The 23,880-nt window shown below is 39.2% G+C and overlaps 1 protein-coding gene across 1 annotated transcript in view; it reads left to right on the forward strand.

Moving 5' to 3' along the window:
- The first annotated feature begins 502 nt into the window (after nt 1-502).
- The window catches only part of SHISA9 (shisa family member 9), a 174,934-nt gene continuing 151,556 nt past the window's right edge, over nt 503-23,880 (forward strand). The window contains exons 1-2 of the mRNA XM_014895029.2: nt 503-1,320; nt 8,371-8,498. Of these exons, the coding sequence (XP_014750515.1) occupies nt 713-1,320; nt 8,371-8,498 (736 nt within the window). The 5' untranslated portion in view covers nt 503-712. The remainder of the gene's footprint in view (nt 1,321-8,370; nt 8,499-23,880) is intronic.

The following is a 23,880-nucleotide window of genomic DNA, read 5'->3' on the forward strand; positions in this document are numbered from 1 at the left end:
CGGCCCCTCAGCGGGGCTGCCGAAGGGGACAGGCGGGCGGGCAGCTCCATCTCTGGCACGCAGCTTCCCGCGGCCGCCTCACAGGACGGGCTGGGCTCTCCGCGCTGGCACCGCGCTCGCCCGCTCGCCGCGGCGCATCCTTCCTTGCCCGGCGGCTGGATGCCGCGGCGGGTCCGTCCAGCCTCCCGCGCCCTGCCCTGGCAGCCCGGCCCCGGGCGGGGCTCGGCGGGCACCGCGGGTGTCTGAGGGAGTTGTGCGAGAGAGCGCGCCGGGCTCCGCGGGGAGCGGAGGGTGGATGCTCGGGGCGCCCCACGCTGGCACCAGGCTGCGCGGGGAGGCTCCGCGCTCGCCCTCTCTCCTCCTCCCGCCCCTGCAGCGCCCTCGCCTCAGCCCTCCCGCTTGGCGGCCCCTCCACGCCCCTCTCGCCAGCCCGGCGCGGTGCCCCGCACGCCGCCGCCACCTCCACCCCTCGGTCCTCCTCTTCCTCCTCCTCCTCCTCCTCCTCCTCCCGCGCTCCCTCTCACGCGCACTCCGTTCCACAAGTGCCGCGCGCTCGCTGCTCCGGAGCGGAGCGGGGCCGGGCTGCGGACCCTGCCCGGGGCTGCGGACCCTGCCCGGGGCTGCGGACCCTGCCCGGCCCGTTCGGGGCTGTCCGTGGTGCTGGAGGCGAGCGCGGGCTGAGCGGACGCCCGGCCCCTGACGGAGCCCCTTTATGTTCAGCTCCTGGCGCAGCGCAGCATCCAGCAGCTCGAGCGGCGGCGGCAGCAGCATCGCTGAGCCGGGGCTGGGAGGCAGAATGGAAGGCTTTATTCGGCTGCTTTTCGGCTACTTGGTGGCGGACCTTCTCACGCTGGTGTGTCGGGCGCAGGAGAAAGCTGGCCAGCAGCTGGGGAGCTTTGTGGTGCTCTCGGGAGGAAACCACTCCAGCCTCGGGGAACAGATAGACCCCTCCGAGCCACCTCCCACCCCAGACTTCTGCAGGGGCTACTTTGACGTGATGGGGCAGTGGGACCCCCCCTTTAACTGCAGCTCGGGAGAGTTCATCTTCTGCTGTGGCACTTGTGGCTTCAGGTTTTGCTGCAAGTTCAAGAAGACAAGGCTGGATCAAAGCACCTGCACAAACTATGAGACGCCGTTGTGGATGAACACTGGGAAGCCTCCTTCCCGCATAGACGACCCTCTGCATGACCCTACCCGGGATAAAACCAACCTTATTGTCTACATCATCTGTGGGGTTGTAGCAGTCATGGTACTGGTGGGGATCTTCACCAAACTAGGGCTGGAGAAGGCGCACAGACCCCAGCGGGAGCACATGTCCAGGTAAGGCTGAGTGCCAGGCAGCAGGGTCCCTTTCCTCCCTACCTCCTGCCCAGCCCCTAGAGAGAAAGCAGAGAGGAGCCCATGTGTCCCTGCCAAACAGCCAACTCCTCCCAGGCAGGCTGTATTCCCCTGCAAGGCGACTGAGAGAGACCAACTTTGCTGAGCAGAGCTCCTGAGGTGCCCTCAGCCTGGGTTATCACAGAACATGCATATTGAGGAAGACTAGGGATAATTGTGGAGTCTGCACAGACAGTAGTCCATTTTTATCTGCAGTGCCTGACCCTCTCCCTAACAAGATCCAGTAAGTGTTCCCAGATATACTGTGCATAAATAGAAAAACACAAAAAAAAATTCTGAAACCAGCAACACTGAATTATAGAAAGCCTGATGCGTTCCCTCTTCCAACAGTTTCAAAGATTGGAAAATGTTTTTACTTCTCAACAGAAGGATGTAAACAAATACCATCTCACCCTCCCTCTCCAGCTGCAGAATGGTTTTGGCAGGACCTTCCCTACTCCCCCAGCCCTTGCAAGTGTGTGAGCTATTTGTAAAATTTCTAAGCTGTGAAAATGAGTCAGGGTGGAAGGGAAGAGGAAGACATAAAAAGGAAAAGCTATTGTAGAATTTCTTAACATTTTTTCAGTTACTGTTGAGAGGTAAAAAATGGAATATGAAAGTCTTGCCTCATCCATGTATTTGTGTGTTCTAACTCTGTCTCCACAGTGTAATGGCTGAGTTATATCAAAGAGAACCTCCCCCACCTAGAGTTAGGCATGCTGTGTACCATCTACTCCAGATCCTGGCTGCCTAGTGGTGGATAGGCAGGTGGGCAACTCGGGACAGAGCCCAGTGTCTTTAACAACAAATTCCAAACCTAGATTATCACAGCAGTTCAAAATCAAGGCATAACACATTTGTCAAGTTTGCAGCCTGTCTGATTCTTTATGCTAATCCCAGGCACATGAAAGTAAAGCAGATGGGGAAAAGGCATTAAAAAAGGCAAACAGATCCATTAAAGAGTCTAAATAGATCCCAGCATATTGGGCAACTTTAGTGATGAAATGCAAAAGGATACCTTCTACTGGACGTGCAGTGGGGCAGAAAACTTCCTCTTGCCCTGACTGCTAATGGTGTAGCTCACAATCTTTAAGGCTTAGATGAAGAATCATCCTTTGAAAGACAGTCCAAGAGATCAACTCAACATCTGGAGCCTCCTTTTTACTGAAGTTTCTGCATGACTTTTTGATTAACTGCTTATCCTGAAATGAACAGAGAAAGTCATAGAAATACTCCTGAAAATGCATCACCAGTCCACAAGCTATTATTTGTTATTTATAAACTGGCTGATACAGATATGCTTTACTACTGAGGATAAAAGCACATTGCAGAAATTTTAGTCTAGAGCATGTGTCAGTGATACTTCTGCAAAGATGGTTTTTGTTGAGGAAGGTATGATAATCCTTTAGACATTTTGAATATAAATTGAGAAAAACAATACATGGGTCCCATAAAAAAAAAAAGAAAATCTACAGAGCTTGTTTGCAAAAAGCTCTCCCTTGCTTCAGTCTCTCTCTATAGTGTCTTTGTGCAAGCCAAAAAAGAGGGCTCATAACAGTCACAAAGCCCAGAATAGAGTGAAGAAGCTATAAGCCATCCCTGAAATTATGGCTTAAATAGGTCCTGCTTCTGTGAGTAGAAATATTTGCTATCTAAAGTACAGGTGTGAAGTATTATGAAAGGATATTCTGTCTCAGTTTATGGAAGTAGAATTACAGGGGATTGGGAAATCATTCTGATATCCTTGAGTCATGTATGCATAAAGATTAGGTTTCTGAAGTGGGTCTCAGCAAAGGTCGTCTGTTACCTTGATTACTTAACAGCGTCTGTGATCTTGTACATGAAACTGCTCAAGGCAGGATTATATAGAAACTTGGAAAGTCATGATCACATGGAAAAACAGTCACCCACTCAGTACACATAATAGCTAGTCATGTTCTGAAAAAGAAGATCTATGGCTTTTTTCTTTTTTTTTTTTTTTTTTTAAGTTCTCTCTTATTCCAGTTGTGGGATGGGTTTAACATTAATTTGAGAAGGAATTAGATTTGTAAATCCCTTTGGCAATCTATAAATATATTCATTGAGTGAAGAATTGAAGTAACCTCTTAGTCCTCAAGTGAGTGTTTAACTAAAATATTCCATTCTAGCTCATTTTACACTACTAATGTTCTGAAAAAAGACTGCATTACTTAAAAAATATTTTATCTGTTCGAACAGTTAATAGTACCAACAACTGATATAATAGATAGGTTGTGTTCATAGTCATCTTCTTTTGTAACATTTATCACTACAATATCAGGAAAACAAAACAAAAAAGAACACCACCTACGTTGTTTTTTTGTACTGAACCTTATTAATAAGCAGAAGTTTAATGCATCAAGAGTGTGAGGTAGGCCAAAGCAAAAATATTAAGTGTTACTCCATTTTGGCTGGCAGCAAGAAACACACAGAGAATGATTTGTCATCTATTTTCTTAGCTAAGATTGTCTCCTTTCCCTTGCCTAGTCAATGGATACATGAAACATTTGAATCCCCTTATTTCTGTGAAAAAACTCACCAAGGAAAGGGATAGTTCTGCTTATCAAAAAAGACAATGCATAATGGAAACTGCTTTCTTTTTTTAACGGGGGGCTGACTTTTTAAGAAAAATGAACTGATGTAATGATACGTTTCCATTTTCAATTTACTAAAAGTATTTCAAAATATGAACAAAGACCTGAGACATAGGAATAAGAACATTGACTCCTAAATAGGAAACAAAATTGTGCCACACTCTTAAATTCCTTGCATTACTTCATCTTGCAGTCAGTAGATCTGCTGTTGAAGTAAGACACTGGTAAGAGTGGTACAATGTTAATAAAGAAAACTTTCTTTATTAACTGAGCCTAGTTTCCATACAGCTGCCTTTCATTAAATTTTGTTTACTACTATACCAAAACAAACCAAGAACACTCCATTAACTTCACTGAATTTTCCTGAAATATTTGACAATGATAAAAGCATTGTGGAAATGTATTTAATTAGTGAAAAACATATATAGGAAAAAGTCTCAAATGAGCAAGTCCCTTTAGAAAAAAAGTCAAGACTTGTCCTTTTTCAGAGAGCTTGTTCCTTTTGTTTTGAGGAAATAGGCCAGGTATGGCACTGTTGACATTTTCTTTCTGTTGGCACAGAACTGTAAATCTGGAAGATGAAGAGGGGAGTACAGAATTAACTCTGCATGGTGTATTTCATTTTAGACCTTGCATGTTTTATTTCTCTTCACTTTAAAATTTGTTCCTTGATGTTGAAAGGAGATGAATATTCCCTTCAGCTACAGTGTCCAAGACTAAGCAGTAATAGTAGTATCCAGAGTAGCTCTTCGATTCCCCTCCTGTTTTGGAGGAGAATAAGGAAATGAGATGGTGTAGGAGGGAGCTATGGCAGAGGGAGGGAACGTGGCAGTGCTGTGCCTGAGAGGACACACATTGGATCTGCCTGCTGAGGCAGACCAGGAGCTTCGTTAGGCATGGGAGGGCAGCACGTTCTTGCTTCTTGAGACTGCACCAATGAGCCTGCCAGGCTCCAGCAGTTCAAGTGGAGAATTTTCTCTCAAAAATGAATAGAAAATGAAAAAGCTTTACCTCTGTTGCATGGAGGAGATTATTCTGTAAATACAACTGCGTCTTTGCACCTTCCTTAATCCTTGTGGAGAATGTGCAAACAAACCAAGAACTGAAAGGACAATGTTTACAATTATGCTCTTATGCTGTAACTCCTGTTTTTTAAACAGTGCTTCTGACAGTGTGTTAGCAGTCTTCCAAATATTGTGAACCATCTGAGCTCTTCTTTCTTCCTTCACAAGGAGGAAAGTGCCCAGTGCTGAGCTCAGGAGTGAAGTCTTTTATTGATCATTTAAAAGACATGTAGTTCAGGCCAAAAATAGCCTGACTTGCCAAAATCCTGAATCTTATGCCTGAAATTATTTCTCATATGAGTTTTGACTCTGTTTTGGAGGCAAAATATGGCAAGTGACCTTTCATGAAATAACCTAGGTTTCAGCTTCTTTCAGCTTGTACCCATAAGGTATGGTGCCTGGCTCCACATGCTTTATAACACCCCAAACCAGTATTACATATCCAAAAAGAAAAATCTTATGGCAAGATAAATGCTGAAGTTTTGTCATACTTGGATAGTTCTGGGCCATGAACTCCTATGTAGGTAACACTTCTCCACTTTTGTAATACTACAATCAATACCACTGCATAGGTCTTAATGATACTGCTCCCTGATTAGAAGGTTATATTGCACTTTGCATTTCCTTAAAAAATCATCCAGTATATCATAAAGACCCTCTGTGTAAGTTTAACTTTTCAATGGGACTGACTATAAAAATTTCTTCAGGTAATGAACAAAATCTATATGACTATATTTAGGTGAGATAAATGCATTAAGGTATTTTAAAAGTCTCCTGGCCTATGTGGAATTTTTCAAAGCAAACATCTGTTCAAGGGTTTTGTCATGTACTGGGGAACAAGCCTTCCTTTATCCATTTCATTATATGGGCAAATCCCTAAAAGAACAAAATGCAGGTACAGCATTTCCTTTGTACTTCAGTGATACTGAAGCTGCTACACATTTTTAACTCTCTGACATCAGTGGGGAATAAGGACATGCTCTCAGTATTGTGAGCTATTCTGTCTGAGAAGATTGTACAACTTTGGCTAACATGGTATAGGTGCTGTGTTTTTAAAAACAGAACTTGATGCTAAGTAATTCATCTTTTCTTAATACAGAAGAAGGAATTGGACAGGTAATTCCTTGAAAACCATTTGAAAAAAGCCACCCTGAATTAGTAGAAAACGTAGCATTTTCATAGACAGGCAGTAGTTCATCTGCCATCATACAGGGTGTTATTTAAAGTCTACAGAAAACAATATTTACGATCAGATTAAGAGCAATGAAGAAAGGATTTCTGAAAACCCACTCTCACAGAGTTGGGAAATACTTAGATCTCACAGTTTTAACTCCTGTACTGGAGTTAGGAACTTTCATTTACTTTTTTTCCCTTCCCCAAAGTGTGTCCAGATGCTTCTGGAATTAGAATTAATATTGATGTCAGTAATTTCCTCTGTATAGAGACATATTTGCATAAATTGACAAGATATTAATGGTTTTGGTCTCCACTTATTTTAAATTGTTTTTGCAATATAATGCTTTCCTTTTGCATTATTTCTACGTGCCTTTGTGAGATCTCTTCTGTTGAATTTTTATTATTCTGCTATGTAGGCCAGCTCTGCTATTTCTGCTGTATAAGCACTGCTTCAAATGGGAGCATTACTCTGATATCATTAATCATATGGTTACTGTCTTCTGACCTTTTCCAGGATCAACAGAGTATTCTCTAACATGTTGATCACAACTGTAACTAATATTTTAATAACATGTTAGCCATAAGCACAATAAAATATCAGTATTGTTCAGCTGTGTACCCAAGCAATGTTCCAGCAATCTGAAAGCAAAATCCAGCTCAGAATTTCCCTCTGTAACTCAAATGAAGCTACCTAGTTTTTAATATTTAAAAGTATAGTGGTGCTTGATTGAGAAATCATAATATCACAGAAGTAAAGTGGAGGAGCTAGATGGCACTTGCCATGGCTTTCAGCAAGGAATGTGCTTTTTTTTTTTTAATATTTATTAGTTTATTAGCTAGTATTTCTTGATGCAGTATCTGGGACACGGTATATAATTTTGCAGAAAATTAACCTAAACTGGGCATAGTGCCCAGAAAATGTGTCCACACTCTTACAAAATTGCTCAAGAGGTCTGAAAATTAAAAACAATAAAACAAAAAGGACGTAAATAATGGTCCATGATACATTGACCTGAAAAGAAAAGATTTGCACTGAACCCTGAAGACACTGGTAACACATATTACAGCTTTCCTTTGCCTAAGGTGACAACTTCTGCAGGTGGGCCAATTATTTCCTAGTGCACAGCAGTTCAGCAGGTAGATCTGGCACATAGCTAAGGGCTCATCCTACTCCTGTGGAACTCTGGCTAAATAGCACAGACTCACAGACACAGATGCTGCCATGCTGGGAGTTTCAGAGCTTGAAACTTGGTCAGTAACTCTGGCTCCAAAGGGGTGTGTGTTTCTCCACGTGGGTAAGGATGGGCTTGTGCCCAGCAGGACACTCAGCATTGGAACTGGTCCTTACCCAGTGCCCAGGGCAGGAGGAGTCTGTCACACTGCCTGGAGCCCTGCAGGACAAGCCCACAGCCAGCACCAGCCTGGGCCTGGCCTAACTGAGGAACCTTGTGCTTACTCCCTCTTCACTAGCACAAAGCTTTCATCCTGTTTCCGAACTGCCTTCAAAGGAGCAGGGAGTGCTCCTCTGCAAGCTTTGCTCTATGTTAAAGACTAGGACACTCACACAAGTTAGAAAAAGAGCTTTTTGATCTCCCCATCTGAATGAGAAATCCTTAAATCCCTGCTTGCTGGGATTTACATGACTTTTCAACTTGAGTGACGTTTTTGAATGAAAACTGTGAAGGTCACTGTCTCGTGTGTGCTAATTGCAAATGCACCTGTGAGAATTTCTTCTGAAATTAGTAATCTAGGTGTGAAGATAAGCATCTTGTGAAAGGTGTAGCCATTGGCTAGGTGCTGAGCTGCTGGGTTTAACCAAGGTGGCAATGATGTTACTGAGCACATGCAGTGGCAGAACTCTACAAGGCTCAAGGAGCTTAAATTATGTTCCTCCAAAGCCAAGATACCTAAAGAACTTAATGTGTTTCTGTGTTTTACTTCTAGCACAGTAAAACAACCTAAAAAGAGCCTTAGGTGTGAAGTCTCACAATGAATTTACTTCCCTGCATTTACTGTGAAGGGAGCTGGTTTCTCCAGCAGACATTATGATTGACTGCATTGCAAACTGAAATAGATTTTGGAACATATTGTTAATGTCTTACAGATTTTGCAGATTCATTCTGGTTTTGTTTGGTTTTCAGGGCTCTTGCTGATGTTATGCGACCTCAAGGTCCTTGTACAACAGATCATATGGAAAGAGATCTAAACATTGTAGTACACGTGCAGCATTATGAAAACATGGAGACAAGACCTCCTCCAAATAACTTACGTAAGTTGCATTTTAACTTTGTCAATAGCTGGAATGCTGGCACTGGAAAGATCATTTTGAAACTAATATTGCTGAATGTCAAATGAGGATCGACAATACATGGGTTCTTGCAAATTAGAAATATTCATTTTCTCAGAATGAGAAAAATTTTGTTTCCTAGTGCAGATTAGTGCAACAGTGGAGAAATAAATTTTGAATAGGAAAATTGGTTTGTTTTTTAGTTAGTTTTAAATATTTAGTTTTAATTAATTTTCTTGGTTTCCTAATATTGGTTTTGTATCTTTGTATCTTCAACCTGTTGTTTTTGCTCAGCTCATCAGCATTTGCCTTATTCTGTGTTTTGTTATACCAGAATAGAAATTGTTGTGGTTACAGCCGAACTTAACAATATGTTTCATAGGGCTGTAACATCCAGTAGCAAAGTGGTCTCATTAGGCTGTTAGATCATATCCACTGGTATAACAATTAAACACTTCCCTGGATAGCATCAAGTTGTATGTGGTTTTCATTTTCTCAAGGGAAAGATGAGAAGAATATTACTTTAATTTTTAGATAATATTTTTATTTTGTATCTGCTATTACATGTTTATGTTATTGAAGGCAAGAAAAAAGTGCACCTTGGAGCTTCAGGTGAGATATGGTGACATATCAAGTGGTTCTGAAGTCCTGGACAACTTATTTTCCCAGTCTGTATTAGAGCACAGCACAGATCTTTCTCATGCTCAGATACATGTTCCTCTTGTTATAGATAATGCCACTTCAAATTTAAATTGAATACTTATTTATGTAACTTATACTCAGTCATATCTTAAAAATATATATATATACATACTTAAATTATGGGTATGTTTACCAAATCAGGTTTAATAAGGTATCATTCAGGAAAGTTTAGATTATTAGGCAGTGGGTGGCTATATTCTGTGCTGTAGATCAGTGTAGATGTGCATTTTACTGCAAATATACTTCTACATTGGTATTTGCATTTGGAAACATTTAAAGTATGTGCACTCATCTTTTCCTTAACTATAGAAAGTTTGCTTATGCTTGGAGTTTTATTTGGACTGCATTGTGCAGTGGTTGGTGCTATTTTTTTTGTAGGAGGGTGTAAAGACAATAGGAGAAAAAGCATCTCCACGTGCTGCTGGTGCCTGCTTTGTGAGAAAGGCTGATGGCCATTCCTTACACAGCTCTACAGAGTAATGGGAGGGAATTCAAGCTGTGCCCTCGAATAAAGGTGTCACATACAGAGAGATGTGACACCTCCTCGTGTGACACCTCATCTGTCTGCCTTGCTCTCCAGCAGATCTTCCAGCTGGGGCTCTGCAGATGTGCAATGCAGAGAGGGAAGCACACACCCTCCCTGGGGAAAAACACCACTGGGCTGCCCCCTCAGCCAGAGGGGCTCTAGCACCCTGCAGGCTGACTTCTGAAGGGTTAAGGAGGTGGGAATGTGCACTGCATCTCTGCTCTGACTGCTCTTGCTGATGCCTGATCCTTCCCATGACCATGTCTGCAGGAACGGTACCAAATAGTAATGAAGTGTGGGTCCATTATCTTATCTCACATGTCAAGTGTTTATCCAGAATCCCAGTTAATGAAGGAGTCAGAAAGTAAAGAGGTTCTTGCTGCATTGATTTTATCCAGATTTTTGTAATGATCACACTGAGATATTTTGCTTAAAACTCTTTGTATATACTACAATATAAAATGTAACACAGCAAGCCTTTAAACTCATTGTTTCTCAGAATTTTGAATTCAGATTTAAGCCTTGCTTCTAGGAGCTCTTGCATATAAATGCAGCTCAGGGCCACATAGGTAATGCATCAAGGAAGAAAAAAAATACACATTTAATGGGATGTTGGTTTATGCTGACCCCAGACATCCATACCACCTCTGTCTCAGAACATGGCCCTCTGGCACAGAGGGAAGAATTATATGTGAAGCAGCTTTTGCACCACAGCCATTTACTACACAGAGGCACTGCTGCTACTTTGGGGCTGTCCCAATCCTTTGGGTCATGGATAGGGGCAGTCCCAACAATGCTCCTCACACATCTCAGGCATTCCTGCTACAAAAGGAAACCTCAAAAGCCAGCAGCTCTGATGGTAATTGTTTCAGTCTATTATCAACTTCATGCATTAAGTCGATCATTTTAAATTGTTAAGTGCAAAGCTTCAAGTGGTGAAAGCACTCAAGGTATTCTATAACCAATATTGCACACATTTTCTTCATAGCAAGTGGATTGTTGTTCTGTATTTGTTGCCATTTTATTGTCACAAATCCATGTGAAACATGATTAAATTACCTATTAGAATTAGCCAAAACATCACAAATGATTGAAATCTGTTGAAAATGTGGGAAAAATCTTTATATAAAGACTAAATTATTAAGACAAATTTTCCAAGGTCAGTATCTTAGCAAATCAGAATTTTATAATGAAGTTCTGAAACACTGCAAGAGTGGATATTACAGGCAGAAACTTTGTCAGTGAAGCATTACCTACTACCAATGCTGGAAAAGTGACAGGCTTTTTGGGGTACTTTTAAATAAGCAAATAAACCAGAGTGAATCATAGCTTTCATAAAAATTCTATTCCAGTTCTGTACTTATACACAGAAAATGAAATTGTGTAAAATTATTGCATCATAAACTTTAATACATATTTTTAAAGTTTTCTAAGTTACCACTTTCTATCTACTTGCCATCTCATAATGAGACTTAAATATTTGAGGCTGATGTATTTTTCACATTGATCCATAAATGTGAAGACGACAGGAGGAATTTCTTTGTCATTACATATATTTGTATACTGTGTCTTTCAGACAAGGTGTTGAAGGCCAAACATTATTAAAAATGTTCTAATTTAAATGTTCATTTGCTCTTGCTGTCCTCTTGAAAACATTTTGCTAATGTTGCCAACATGTTCTGGAAGTGTTTTGTGAAGGGAAGCTCCTTTGTCAAAATGACAAACTTCACATGATCTCTGACACTGAAAATGAGTGTATTTCTGTTTCTGGGTTGTTTGTTACCAGAGGACAAGGATTTCTCTCATTTCTGCAGCTATTTGCCAGAACTTGCAGGCCAGTGGAAGGCCAAAAACTCTTTTCAGAGTCTTACAGTTTACTCAGTTTCTTGTCCCTTCTTTTTTGATATTCAAGAAAGAACAGACATTTTGGAGGTTCCCGAAAAACACAGGTTTTTCTTTGCTCATGTGAATCCAGATTTTTAGTAAAAGCTATTTTGTCCTTACTGGTTGTTGTCATAATTTTCTTCCAGTACTGTGCTTTTCTGTTATGCCCTTCATTCATACACATTACAATGTGGTGGTGCTTTGTAAACAAGCAGCAGCTCTCTATCAAAAAGTGTAGCATTCAAGTCTTCTACTATGAGATGTTGAATAAAAGAAAGTAAAAAAGTAATGTTAAAAACATCTAACCAATAGCAAACCTTTCTGCAGAATTTGAGTTTTTGTGTTCATCTCTGACTTTAATGAATCTTAAGAAAGCAGCAGCATTCAAGGTATTCTTTTCTCTTCTTGTTTCTTTTTTTTCTTTTCTACTTATTGTGTTAGAAGTAAGGGATTTCTTTAACTTGTTGGGATTATAACACTGATGGAGTGGGAGTTAGGAGGCTTCATAGCTACATCCTCATTTCTGAAACGTGATTACTGCTATTATTTCTGATTCATGATCTATGATAGCAGAGTGAAAAAATACTTTGGTAAGTGCAATTCACAGTCACTTTTCCTAATGATCAGTAAAAGCTCTGTTACTCTTTCCCAAGAACCAACCTTGCACTAGTAAATTTAAACAATTTATGCAGACTTCCAATATAAAGGTGATTTTAAAAGGAAGCCAATTATAGATTAAGGAGCTTTTTAAGAAGAAAAATGCTTTTAGTTAGTTTGACATGTATGAATTATTTTTTATTTTGAATTTAACAATAAAATGTGGATTTTAAACTAATGATTCAAAGAAGGAAATGTTGCACTGTTTTAAATAGCCAGTTTTAATACTATCTAAAGATTTGCAGCACATGTGATTAAAATGACCTTTTAAAAAATATATTCAGCATTGTGTTTGCTGCTGCATTTGATTGTCAGTTGTCCTGGATACTTACTAACAACAAATGCTAATGCTGAAAACAAAGCTATGCCATCTCTATAACTGGTGCCTTATGATAAGTTAATTTTGTTTTTTCTTTATTTCTGTGTTGAGGTAGTAGGCATTTAAATAGGAGGATATTTTTTGAAGTCCTTATACATTAGAATAAATATTCTGTATTGCATATCCCTATTCTTCTCCACATTTCTGCACATAGAAGCTCAGCCTGTGTTTTCCAGTGGCAGGAACTATCACTAGGTTTGACACTGTGAAAACAGAATTCACAAGAATATTTTTCAGTCTTTCATCACTAATGAATAAGCTTTTTTGTTGTTGTTGTCTTTGGCAAATTAATTACGTTACAGATGTAACATGTTTAAATCAGATGATTCATTGTCTTGCATTGCCTGAATGCAATTCCTATCGTTGGTCATTGGAAATAAGCAGTGAGGCTTACTAAGAAACTTCAGTAAAGAGAAGTCCTGTTGTTCAAAATGTAAAGCTCATGGAGCACATCAGACATGAGAACTGATTTGCTTTCACAGTAGCTGTTGGCCAGCTGCTGGCAGGATGTTGAAGTGTTTGTTGAGGATGTGCAGCATCACTGTAACATTGTGCTGCAGGTGACAGGAGCCTTGCAACCCCACCAAACCCCTTGTTTGGACAGAGCCTGCAAAATGCAAAGGACTGAGACAATAACACTGTTGGGCTTCTTTGGTGTCTGGATTGTTTGGTTACACTGAAATGCTTTTTTAGGCCTGGCTTTGTGCATGGGTCGAGCCCAGAGGAACTGCACTATTTTCTTCATAAACTTTAATTGGCTGTTAATCTGCTTACTTAAAAGGACAAGAGACTGAGAAGTTGAGCTGTGTAGACAGGGCCGTGTTCTCTGAGGTAGAAAGATGGACAACACTAATAAGTTTTCAGCCAAGAAAAAGATAGTTTGAGCAGATTGACAGAAGGAGTGAAGAAGTATTGCTGATGGAATGCTCCAAGACAGTGAAGAATGAGGGAGAATAAAGTGGCCAGCTTAACTGCACGATGTCCTCAGTGCACAAGAGTCTACAGTGCTGTGACAGAGGGGACTGTAGTCAGCAATACTGGGAACTTGCTTACATTTAAAGCCTTATTCCTCACTGCCAGTGTGCAAAAATTCATCTTACCGGGGTTTCTGTGATCTATATAGGAAACACGTTTAACACTAAAAAAATCTGATAATTTAGATTAAATTCTTGAGCTAAAAGTTTAGCTTTCAGTTAACCCTGGGAGAGAGCTGCTTATGGCATTCTGATTGCAAAATACAGCTAGGAGGACAAAGTCCACATTTAAATGATGCATTTTAAAAACTAATCATCCAAGTAAAAGCCCACACTACTATCACCAGCCATGTCAAAAGAAATATTGTATATTTAATTATAAGTTCTGTTTGAGGTTGGAAACTGCAAGCTGCTTTGTCACAGCTATCTTGAGACTTTTTTAAACCTTTAAATTAAATTCTACTTACTGACGTGAACTGAAATCTTGCTACAAGTACAATTTCAAAGCATTAGCAAATTAATGATAGAATTTTTGTTAACATAAATACAACTATAGCAATGCATTCCAGATATCCAGAGCTTCCATGCTGGAAACCAAATTTCCCATATAAATATAGAGTCTGAAAATTCATTCCTCTTGCAACTCAGTCATTGGAAAACAGTAATGTTTAATCAGTTCTGAATGTGTGTTTAGCCTCACAGTCATTAATATAAAATGTTTCCAATTTACATTCAGATTTTAATTCAGATGCATGATGCTGATTTATGAGAAGACGCTCTGATGAAACTTCTTGAAACACCAGTGAATATTTTCAAGGAAGTTAATTACAACCTGGGAATGAGAGATTCTGGGATTGTTTAGGAAAGACAAAAAGTAAAACAAATAAAATATCTCATTTGTCATTGACTGTTGGTAGATTCCATCAATTAATTTTTTTAAAAAAACAGGAGGATATTGAAAATGTTACTATATATCATAGACAATATCTATTTATTTAAAACTACACCAGTCTTCATGAAGTGTACTGTGTCAGAACTCTGGCATTGCTCCTACCAAGCAGTTAATTCCAGGCCTTTGGAATCATCCTGTTTGCTTAATCTGGCAAATGAAAAAAATGGAAAGCAAAAGCAAGAGTAAATATAAAATTTTGCATGAACAGGACTGAAGAATTTGGTTTGTAATCAAATCAAACTGTGAACTTAACATCATTCCTTATGTTCAGTAAATCTCTTTGTTCTAAAATATTTCTCGTTAGATTCTGTTGGAAGCTCTATGAGACCATTATGGATCCTATGTGCAATTTTAGGTTTGAGCTGTATTGGGTAGGTCTGCATAAGCTCTGCTACATATAAAGAGTTCCATTCGAACTGCACAGTGAAGTTTCTGCTCTGTTTTCATGAATTGTGCCATAAGAACAATGAGATTCGATTACTGCTTTGCATTCTATTATATACTTCTATTCAACTTTTAATTCAGAGAAGTAATTTGACACCTCTTAATAAATATATTCATCAATTTAAAATGGATTTGGGAGAAATACAGTCAGTTACTGACATTATCCTTTAGTGCAAGAATTAACATTATGGCAATAAAAATATTAAGAAAATATTTTTGCATGTTATACTAGAGTTAACAGGTGGAATTGGTATGACAGAAGAGAGCATTGCTGTACTAGACTGTTCTATAGCAGCTTTGAGTCACACACCAGCAGACTTCAATAACACCTTTGAAGGATGAGACTCATTTTGCTGTCATTGGGGTGCAGAGTTGCACTTTGAAATGTTGCCCATGGTGCAGGGACGTATTTACTATCTACAAAATGAAAAGTTCAATATCTTTGGAAAACAGTGATGTGTTTCCCTTGTGATTTCACTTTTGCTTTGCAATCTAAATTTTACTTAACAAATTTAATTAATGAGGTGCTATTCCTATTACATACCACTGAATTTAATATATAAAATTGTATTTTGTCATTGGACAGGCACACCAAATAACAGTATTTTCATTGCTGAATAACTTCCAGTGCCAAATGTTCCCACCACTAACCACAACAGTCAGAAATATCAATCATCAGTGCTTCATGCCTGTTGTAATTTTTTATGTCATTGAGATTCTTCATGTCAAAAACTGATACAGAAAACACTGCCAAACTAGTAGGAATCATGTTTTGAAAAAAACCCCACAAACCATCAAACCTTTTTTTATGATTATATTCTGCCAGATTTATGCTCATCAAAATGAAGGACATAGAGTGATACACGTTATTTTTTAATATGGTAAGAGTCACCTCACTGAAAGGCAAACAAAAACTACCTTTTGCTTTCATTGTTGGTTTGCCCTTACACAAACTATGCTTGCCTTTTTCATGCCAAAACAATATTGTTTTTAACTGTTGACTTAGAGCTTAATCATCTCTAAATCCTTGAACTCCCACCCTCATATTTTGTCTCAAATTCATAGATTTGTAACAAAAACAACAAAAATGTAAATTCACAAATAGATCAGTTCTGTCTGCAAAGGTAGGTGCAAGCATTAAACTGGTATTTTCACAGCTATAAAGATAACTTTTTATCATTTTGGCTGTGTAAAACTTTTATACTATATTTTAGATGTTAAAATGCTCTCATCAGAAATTTAATATTCTGTAAAATCAATTCCTTCCTAATTTTTCAGTCATCCCGACTTTCCCAAGCAGAATCAGTGCAGTGGTTACACAATAAAGAATAAGAGGCTGGCTGCATTCATTAAAAATCTTATGAATACAAATCCCAATATTATGAGGCAATTGTGAGATGTTACTCAGGGAGAGACTTGCACCACCTTCACTCTACAGTTTCAATCATAAATGATTTTCAGTACTTTGTTCTATGTTCTCTTCTTTACATTATAAATCTCCTTGAAATGTACATATTGGCTCTGATTCCACTTTTATTATCATAAGATAAAGTCAAGAAGAGAAATGAGTTGTGTTGAATATTTATGAACTAACTTTTTTGTTGATTTTTATAATGGAAAAAAATTGTTGGAAAAAAAAATCTCTGGAACCATGCCACAAAACTGCATTGATAATCATTCCCAGATGATTACAATGCGGATTTGAATTTAATCTTGAATTTTTAGTTATCACATCGAAATAGCTTTTAAGATTTCTTCAGTAACATAATTTTGGTTTTAGCTCATACATTTAAGCAACACGTCTGTTCACCCAAGTTTAAGGCTTTAACTATACTTCTGAATCTGTAATGAATTTGCAACATAATCCAAAATAATCCAATTGCTGTTTACCATTCACTCCCTGTCAATTAGAGGAAATGTACATTTGATAAATTGCTATCTATACCCAGCCATGAGCATAAACAAAAGACAATGTACATAACAAAGTTTGGACATTATTTGAGTTAGCACTTGTTAAACTGGAAGTGTCCACAATAAACTCTCAAAAGCAGAGCAGTTTTTACCCTGAAAAGTTTGTTTTCGTTGTGTTTGTTCACCCTTTTCACTCCACAGCACCAGCCAAGAGAAAAAACCCAACCTTTGCCATGCAGACCCTTGCTCTTCCAGGGCTAATCTGATGAATTTTGAGCTGCTCCATTATTTTCTCTCACCACATTCTCTGCACATACTGAACCTTGTGCTTCCTATGGCTGTCCCTTCTGCTGCCTGTAGGGAGCTGCTCCTCGGTGCCTGCAAGCCTCGTTTGATGATGTGCATAGATTGTTTCAGGAAATCTGCAGCCAGCCGTTCTGGCCAGCACTGCAAAGAATGCCACAACGCAGCAAGTGCAGGGAATGCCTGCCAGCATTTACAGCAGGGCACTGCAAAGCAGTGACTGCAGCCCCGGGGCACAGAATGGCTGTGGGTGTGACTGTGATGTGGGGACAGGAACACTCTGTGAGCCCTGCAACAAAACCACACTTTGGCAGTGCTTAGAGTAATGGCCACGTTATGCCAATTCGATGAAATTCTGATTAGTCAAAAGTCCTGGTAAAGCTCTCATCCCCTTTAATGGCTCAAGGATTTTACCCAAGGGCACAACAATTCACTTAGGACTTCATATATGGTTTATTGAGGGGGATTGTGTTTTTGTTGTTAATCTGGAGTAAGGAGAGAGACAAAAGGATATGCAGGAAGTTTATCTTACAGCTTTTCACAAAAAGAAAAAGCAAAAACCCCCAAAAAACCAAAAACAAATTTAAAAAAAAAAAGAAAAAAGGGCACAGCTTAAACAGTTCAGCGTTGGAAAAGGAAAAATGTTCACTGCCAAGAGCAGTAGAAGCTAGTTAGGAAAAGTGTGGTGAAAACTAGCAAGTAATTTACCAAATTGGACCCACCTGAGAAGTGTTTTGAGAAGCCAGGAGGCTAAAAGGAGTTTTCAGCTGGATGCACTTGCCATTTTTGTTCTGATTTTAGGGAAATTTGTGCATTTGCAAATGAGGAAAAAGTCCATGCCCGTGGCACACAGGGGCAAGGGAACTTGTTGTGCTGCCGTGCCATTCTCGTGCCCTTTGGCAGCGCAGCTGCTGTGGTTGAACAACTGTTGTCACCCCCGTGGGCACAGCAGCCCCTTGAGAGTTTGTGCTGATGCTGAATCCCCAACCTCTGAGCCCTGGCACTAAAGACAATCACAGGTGGCAGCTCTCCCTTATGTAAATGGTAGGAAATTTTTCTGGGATGTTGTGTGAGTAGGGCACTGAGCACTGTGGATTTGTTTCACAGAGTCCCCCCCAGGTACTGAGGGGTCCAAGTGAACATGTTTGCAATGGGGTGTTGCCAAGAACTGGTTCTGCTGCTCTGGCGTGGGGGGTTTGGCCATGTGAAACAATGTGCTCATACCTTCAGAAGAAAATTAATACATGAATTCTTGTGTTAAAAAGAATGAGATAGTATTTTAAAAAAAGCTTCCAAAAAAGAAATGTGGTTTTTTTTCTCTACCTCATCAAATGACTAACCCTAGTTTAAAGAATATAATTTGCATTTATAACAGCAGTTTAAACTATTCTCATTTTTTTAAAGCTCTAAGGTTGGAAAACTGCATTCCTCCTATAGTAATTCAGATTCTTGTTAAAATTGCAAGTTAATTTCTGAACAGCCATTGGTTTTATGCGGAAACATTCCTTTCCATTTGTGAAAAAAAATAAATCTGGCCACCACTTTGGTTAGAACAGTTTCAAGTTTCTAGTCATAATGAAATTGCCATTAAATGCTTTACTTAGTTAAGTGAACTCCTATAAGGATTTTTGAATCAAATTATTTACGTTAATGACTAACAACCTCTTTCCCACAATTTTAACACTTATTTTTCTTGGATTCTTGTTTTTCCTTCTTGCTAAAGGGTCTCCACTTAAGAAAAGAGGTCTGTGAAAAGGAATAATTTCTCTCAGAAATAATTAACCCCAGAAAAGATCTTCAAGAATCCATGGAAAATTAGAAGGGATAAGATATTTGCAAAGGATTTTTCCTAAATGTTTAACTAGAATAAAGGTCTCTTTAAGACCTATAATAACAAAACTCACTTATAAAGCCATCTCTTTACTATGTTTCTGGGATTAATCTTGTGTCTACAGGTTTTTGCATCAAAGTCAATAAACTCAAATTTTACCTTAACCATGCAAAGATATTATCGTGGTGATAGAGAGACCAGGCACTAAGTCTGGATAAAAATGGTTTTTAGCAAAACTAGTAATACCAGAAACTTTTGAATCTTTAAGAATATTAAAATTGTTTATGCTTCTTTGAAAATGTCCAAATTTTAGCAGATCTAGAGGATAAGCATATAAAATACAATTTATACAATCAAGCTCTTCCTACAATTTGTTCATTATATAATAATTTTATTCACTAATCTAATAATTTGCTATTTTTTTACTGACTGTGATCCTCTTCCTCGCATAACGAGGTATAAATAACTTTATGCAAATATATTAGGTTTATTTCCTCTCAGAGAAAGAAAATTACAGTAAAGAGCAGCAGTGCTGCAGGATTCCTTTCAAACATATATAAATGACATGCTTTATAATATGATAATCTTGTATTGTCATAGTCTAGCATTTTAGAGCCATTAACATTTCCTTGTGAAAATCTTCCTTGAAATATTTATTTGCAAGCTACACTTTATTTCCTAGGTGACACCTTTTCCATCATTTCTACAGACATAGGGAGATAGATGAAGATGTTTCTGGAACCAGAGGCACAGAACTAGAGCTGTGCTGCAAAGTGTGAATCACCTACCTGCCCTGTGCGTAAGGAAAGGTTTTCAGATTTTATAAGCGTCAAAGTCACCCAAACATTTTTAGAAAGGAAGACAAGTGGCCCATGGAAATCTGGTCTCTGTAAGTTAGTGCTTTACTCTGTGGAACTGTCCACTGGAATAACACTAAAGTTTCCTTTTCCTCTTTACCACCTCTCGTGTCTGTTCCTCAGGAGGGGAGAGGATTGTGCCTCTCCCCTCAGTCCCCCTGCATCTCAATAACCCACATACAGCACCTCAGGTTCCTGCTCTGTTCCTTGATTTTGTTTGGCCAGAGAATAATCACTGATTTTTTTAGAGTTTCCCATCCTGGGATACATATCCTGACTGATCAGCAAGCAGAAGAAGCCAAGCAAACAACTGTAAAGATTGTGGTTCAGCCTTTTGTCTCCATTCAGCCATTTGTTTTCCTAACAGCTGTAGAAACATCTCATCCTTGAGATCTCAATAACACCAAAAAGGGCAAAGGAGTTAAAAGCTACTAGAGGGAGTAACAGACAGCTAGACAAAATAAAAATTACATTACCCTTGTTCTCTTTTAAGAACAATAAACCTCGAGTTATTTAGTGAGCGCAATAAAATGCTGCAGGGCATTGTTAGCACAAAGTTTGGATCCATAAATTACATAAGTATTGAGATGCTGCTCTGAGAGTCTGTAATCATCAAACACTGAAAGCTAGTCATCAAAGTCTAAGAATGCCAGGAAATCAAGGAAAGAAGGATAGAATAATCTATGGTACATTCTTTTCCATGTGGATCGAAGAACTTACTTCTCAGGGACATATCTGCCTGCTTTGTAGTGCCTAAATTAATTGTCCAGGAAAGCCTGGAAGAAGTCAGGATAGGTCAGAAGGTCAAATCATGGAGGAAAATACAAGCTCAAACCTTGGCAGATGGTTTATTAGCTGCTAATTATTCTTACTTCTGCTTTACGTGATATTAAGTGTGTGCTAGAAGCTTCCAAGTGGAAAATCCTCACAATAGTTAGTGGAGTTCAAAAGCTGCATTAATTCTCCTTTATGGCTTGTGACACTCTTGGGAAGGGAGGTACTGCACAGCTTCAAGGATGCAAAGGTGTAAAGCAACCTGAGGCTAACTAGCAAATTACAAAGGGCAAACTCCTAAATGTGTATTTCCCCATGGGAAATCTCTGTAGGTAGGAATGGATTAAATTCCCCCATATACCTGTGGCTTATTTAGAGTTTGAGATCAGTGCACCCTGCAAGTTGGTGACCATGAGCTGGTAGCTTTAAGAAAACTCTTCTCATATAGATCCTGACAAGTCTTGTCAGCTTTGGAAGGAATTAACAGAACAGGAATAATTTAATCTAAATTATCACCCCAGTAAATTAAAACCAGAACATATGCATGTCATAGTCCAACACCACATGCATGACTGAATCCTGGCAGTCAGGAGGTCATGATAAATACTCCATCATCTGAAGAATCCTTTTGGACGATTCTCATGGGAACTTGCAGCCATGGGTTTCCCTAGACTTGACCTCTGTGAGGTAGCTGTGAGCAGTTTGCTCTGTCCTGTGGACTTGCTGTCAGTGAAAGCTCCTAAGTGTCATTCTCACCAGCTATCCCCTGATTAAGATGTGGAGAGCTTTTTTACTCTTGCACAGAACTAAAACATGTACATTGTTCTTATGTTGAAACTGTTCCCGACACCCCCTCCATGTAAGAAATGACGAGGCCTCACAGCTGGAGCTGTGGCCATTTAAGCAAACCTGAGCTTTGTTCCAGTCTGCCTGCCTGCAAGCTGAATACCTCTGAACATCAGATTATCTTTATGCTTCATATTGTAGAGCAGTGTTGCAGAAGCCAGAGCAGAGCTGGCCGTGGTCCAGCATTACAGCATTATCATATCTGTGTTCAGATACCTACAACTGGTTTGCATAGATTGCTGCTGCCACTGCTGCCTGAAGTGGTGTGCACTGCTATCACCAGCAGTCAGAGCAAACGAGGCTTGGCAAACTGCAGGATCCAATGTCAGCAAGCCTGGCAGATCCAATTCACGAATGAGGATCAGCATAGCCTTAACATAAGGAAATGCCAGATGAAAAGGTAAATTGCTCAGAGTGGATGTATTGAACATACGAGATGAGAGAAGCTGTCAAAGGAAGATGACAATGAACAGCCATGCTTCACAAAGATGTCAGAAGGCACAAGGAGAGAGTCAGTTCTTTTTAAGATGTTCCAGAGATTGTTTTATAAAAAAGGATTCAGAATTTCAGAGCTAGGTAGTGTGGTACACCTGAAGCAGCCTGCATAGCCCACTGAATTTTCAGAACAGAGCTGTATCTGCAGAACACTCATTATCCACATGGGTAAAATTACCTGGACTGGGTTTTGACCCTGTACCCACTTAACTCGTTCAGTAAAGATTAGGATAATAACTATATTATAGTTTTCTTTTTAAGCCACAGTTCAATAATATCAGAAAACGAGTAAGCAAGAATAAGCCTGAAAAGCAGTGTCATCATGTATACAATGTAATAATAACTTAATGACTGAGCCACCAGGCCAGGCAAAGTCTCATGCTCCATACCCCACAGAGTATTTTGTGGATGATACCATTGTTTCAGCATTCTCTCTCCCAGTCTCTTTCTTGCCCATCAAAGCTTTTCTTGCCTTCATGTTTGTGATTCTGCCTTTCTGTGCCTGACAGTTGTAATGAAGATATGCCACGGTTTTCATGACAAGTCAAGTATTCTAGAGAAATCCTGGCAGAAGAGATGAAATGAAATAGTTAATACCTGACATTGAATTCTGGAAGCGATCACCTATATATAAATTTATATAATTCTCTGTAATTTGCAGGGAAAAGTCATACTTGTTTAGAGGTCAGCATTAATTTAAAAATCGATGAAAACCCTTATAAATGCATGGAAGAAAACAACTTCCTATTAAAATGTCATTGCAGCATAAGGATCCACAAAGGTGATATGGGAAAAGACAGCATATGTTTGTCTCAGCTTCAACACCAACTCTAGTGAAAAAGTGTTATGAATTTTTAAAAGCTTGAAGTTGTGCTACTTGACTTAGAATAAACAAATATTGGGTTTTAAAACAAATAATTGTGTTTTCTTACATACTTTAATGTTCTTATCACTTCAGGATACCTGCAGTCTATATGTGTTCTACAATGGAATATGACATTCCACTTCAAATTTCTGAATTTAGGCCTCTCACACACAATGTGTGTTTAAGCTGCCACAGTTTACATAGCAACATACATTGATCTATATCCCCACATGTGCTGTGCAATATGTAACATGCATAGCATGCTGTATTCTCAGTGCAGCTTTGACACTGGAGGATTTTCCCTCAGCTATGGAAGCAATCCTCATCTTGCTATCAACTTGCCTTAAAGTATTAGTGGGGAAAGAACCTATTTATGAATATATAAACAAAAAGTGCCTTCTGAGAGAGAGATTTTCTGTTATATTCTGCAGCTACAATCACAAGAGGACCTGGATGAACTCATTCCACATTTTGAAGCACACAAATGTATTTTAGCAGCAGCAGCATGATTTTTCACCCATTATTTACAGTGCTTTATAATTATAGTACCTATTAACTCTACAGGCACAGAAAAGTCAAGAAATTTGTACTTCTTATTTTAGGATTTAATGCAACATAATATGAAGGTTACAATAGCATTCTCATCCTGATACAAAACTGGGGACAGTCAAGTATTGTCTTTCCTTGCCTTTGACAGTCTTTGAATTCCATTCACTGTGTCTTAAAAAATATGCTTGACATGCAGCAGTGTAATTTTTATCAGCATAATACTATAATAATTTCAGAACTATAATACAATAAACACTATCATTGTTTAGAAAGTCAACATATTCCCATTTCATAATCCAAGGATGCTTGTAACAATCTGTTGTATCACTCACATTAACATCATCACTTACCCTGGAGACGCATTGATGTAATTTAAAACAGAAACAACAGAGTATTGGGGATAAGGAAACGCTGA

This window comes from Sturnus vulgaris, chromosome 16, assembly GCF_052056855.1.
Source record: "Sturnus vulgaris isolate bStuVul1 chromosome 16, bStuVul1.hap1, whole genome shotgun sequence".
Taxonomy (NCBI): Eukaryota; Metazoa; Chordata; class Aves; order Passeriformes; family Sturnidae; genus Sturnus; species Sturnus vulgaris.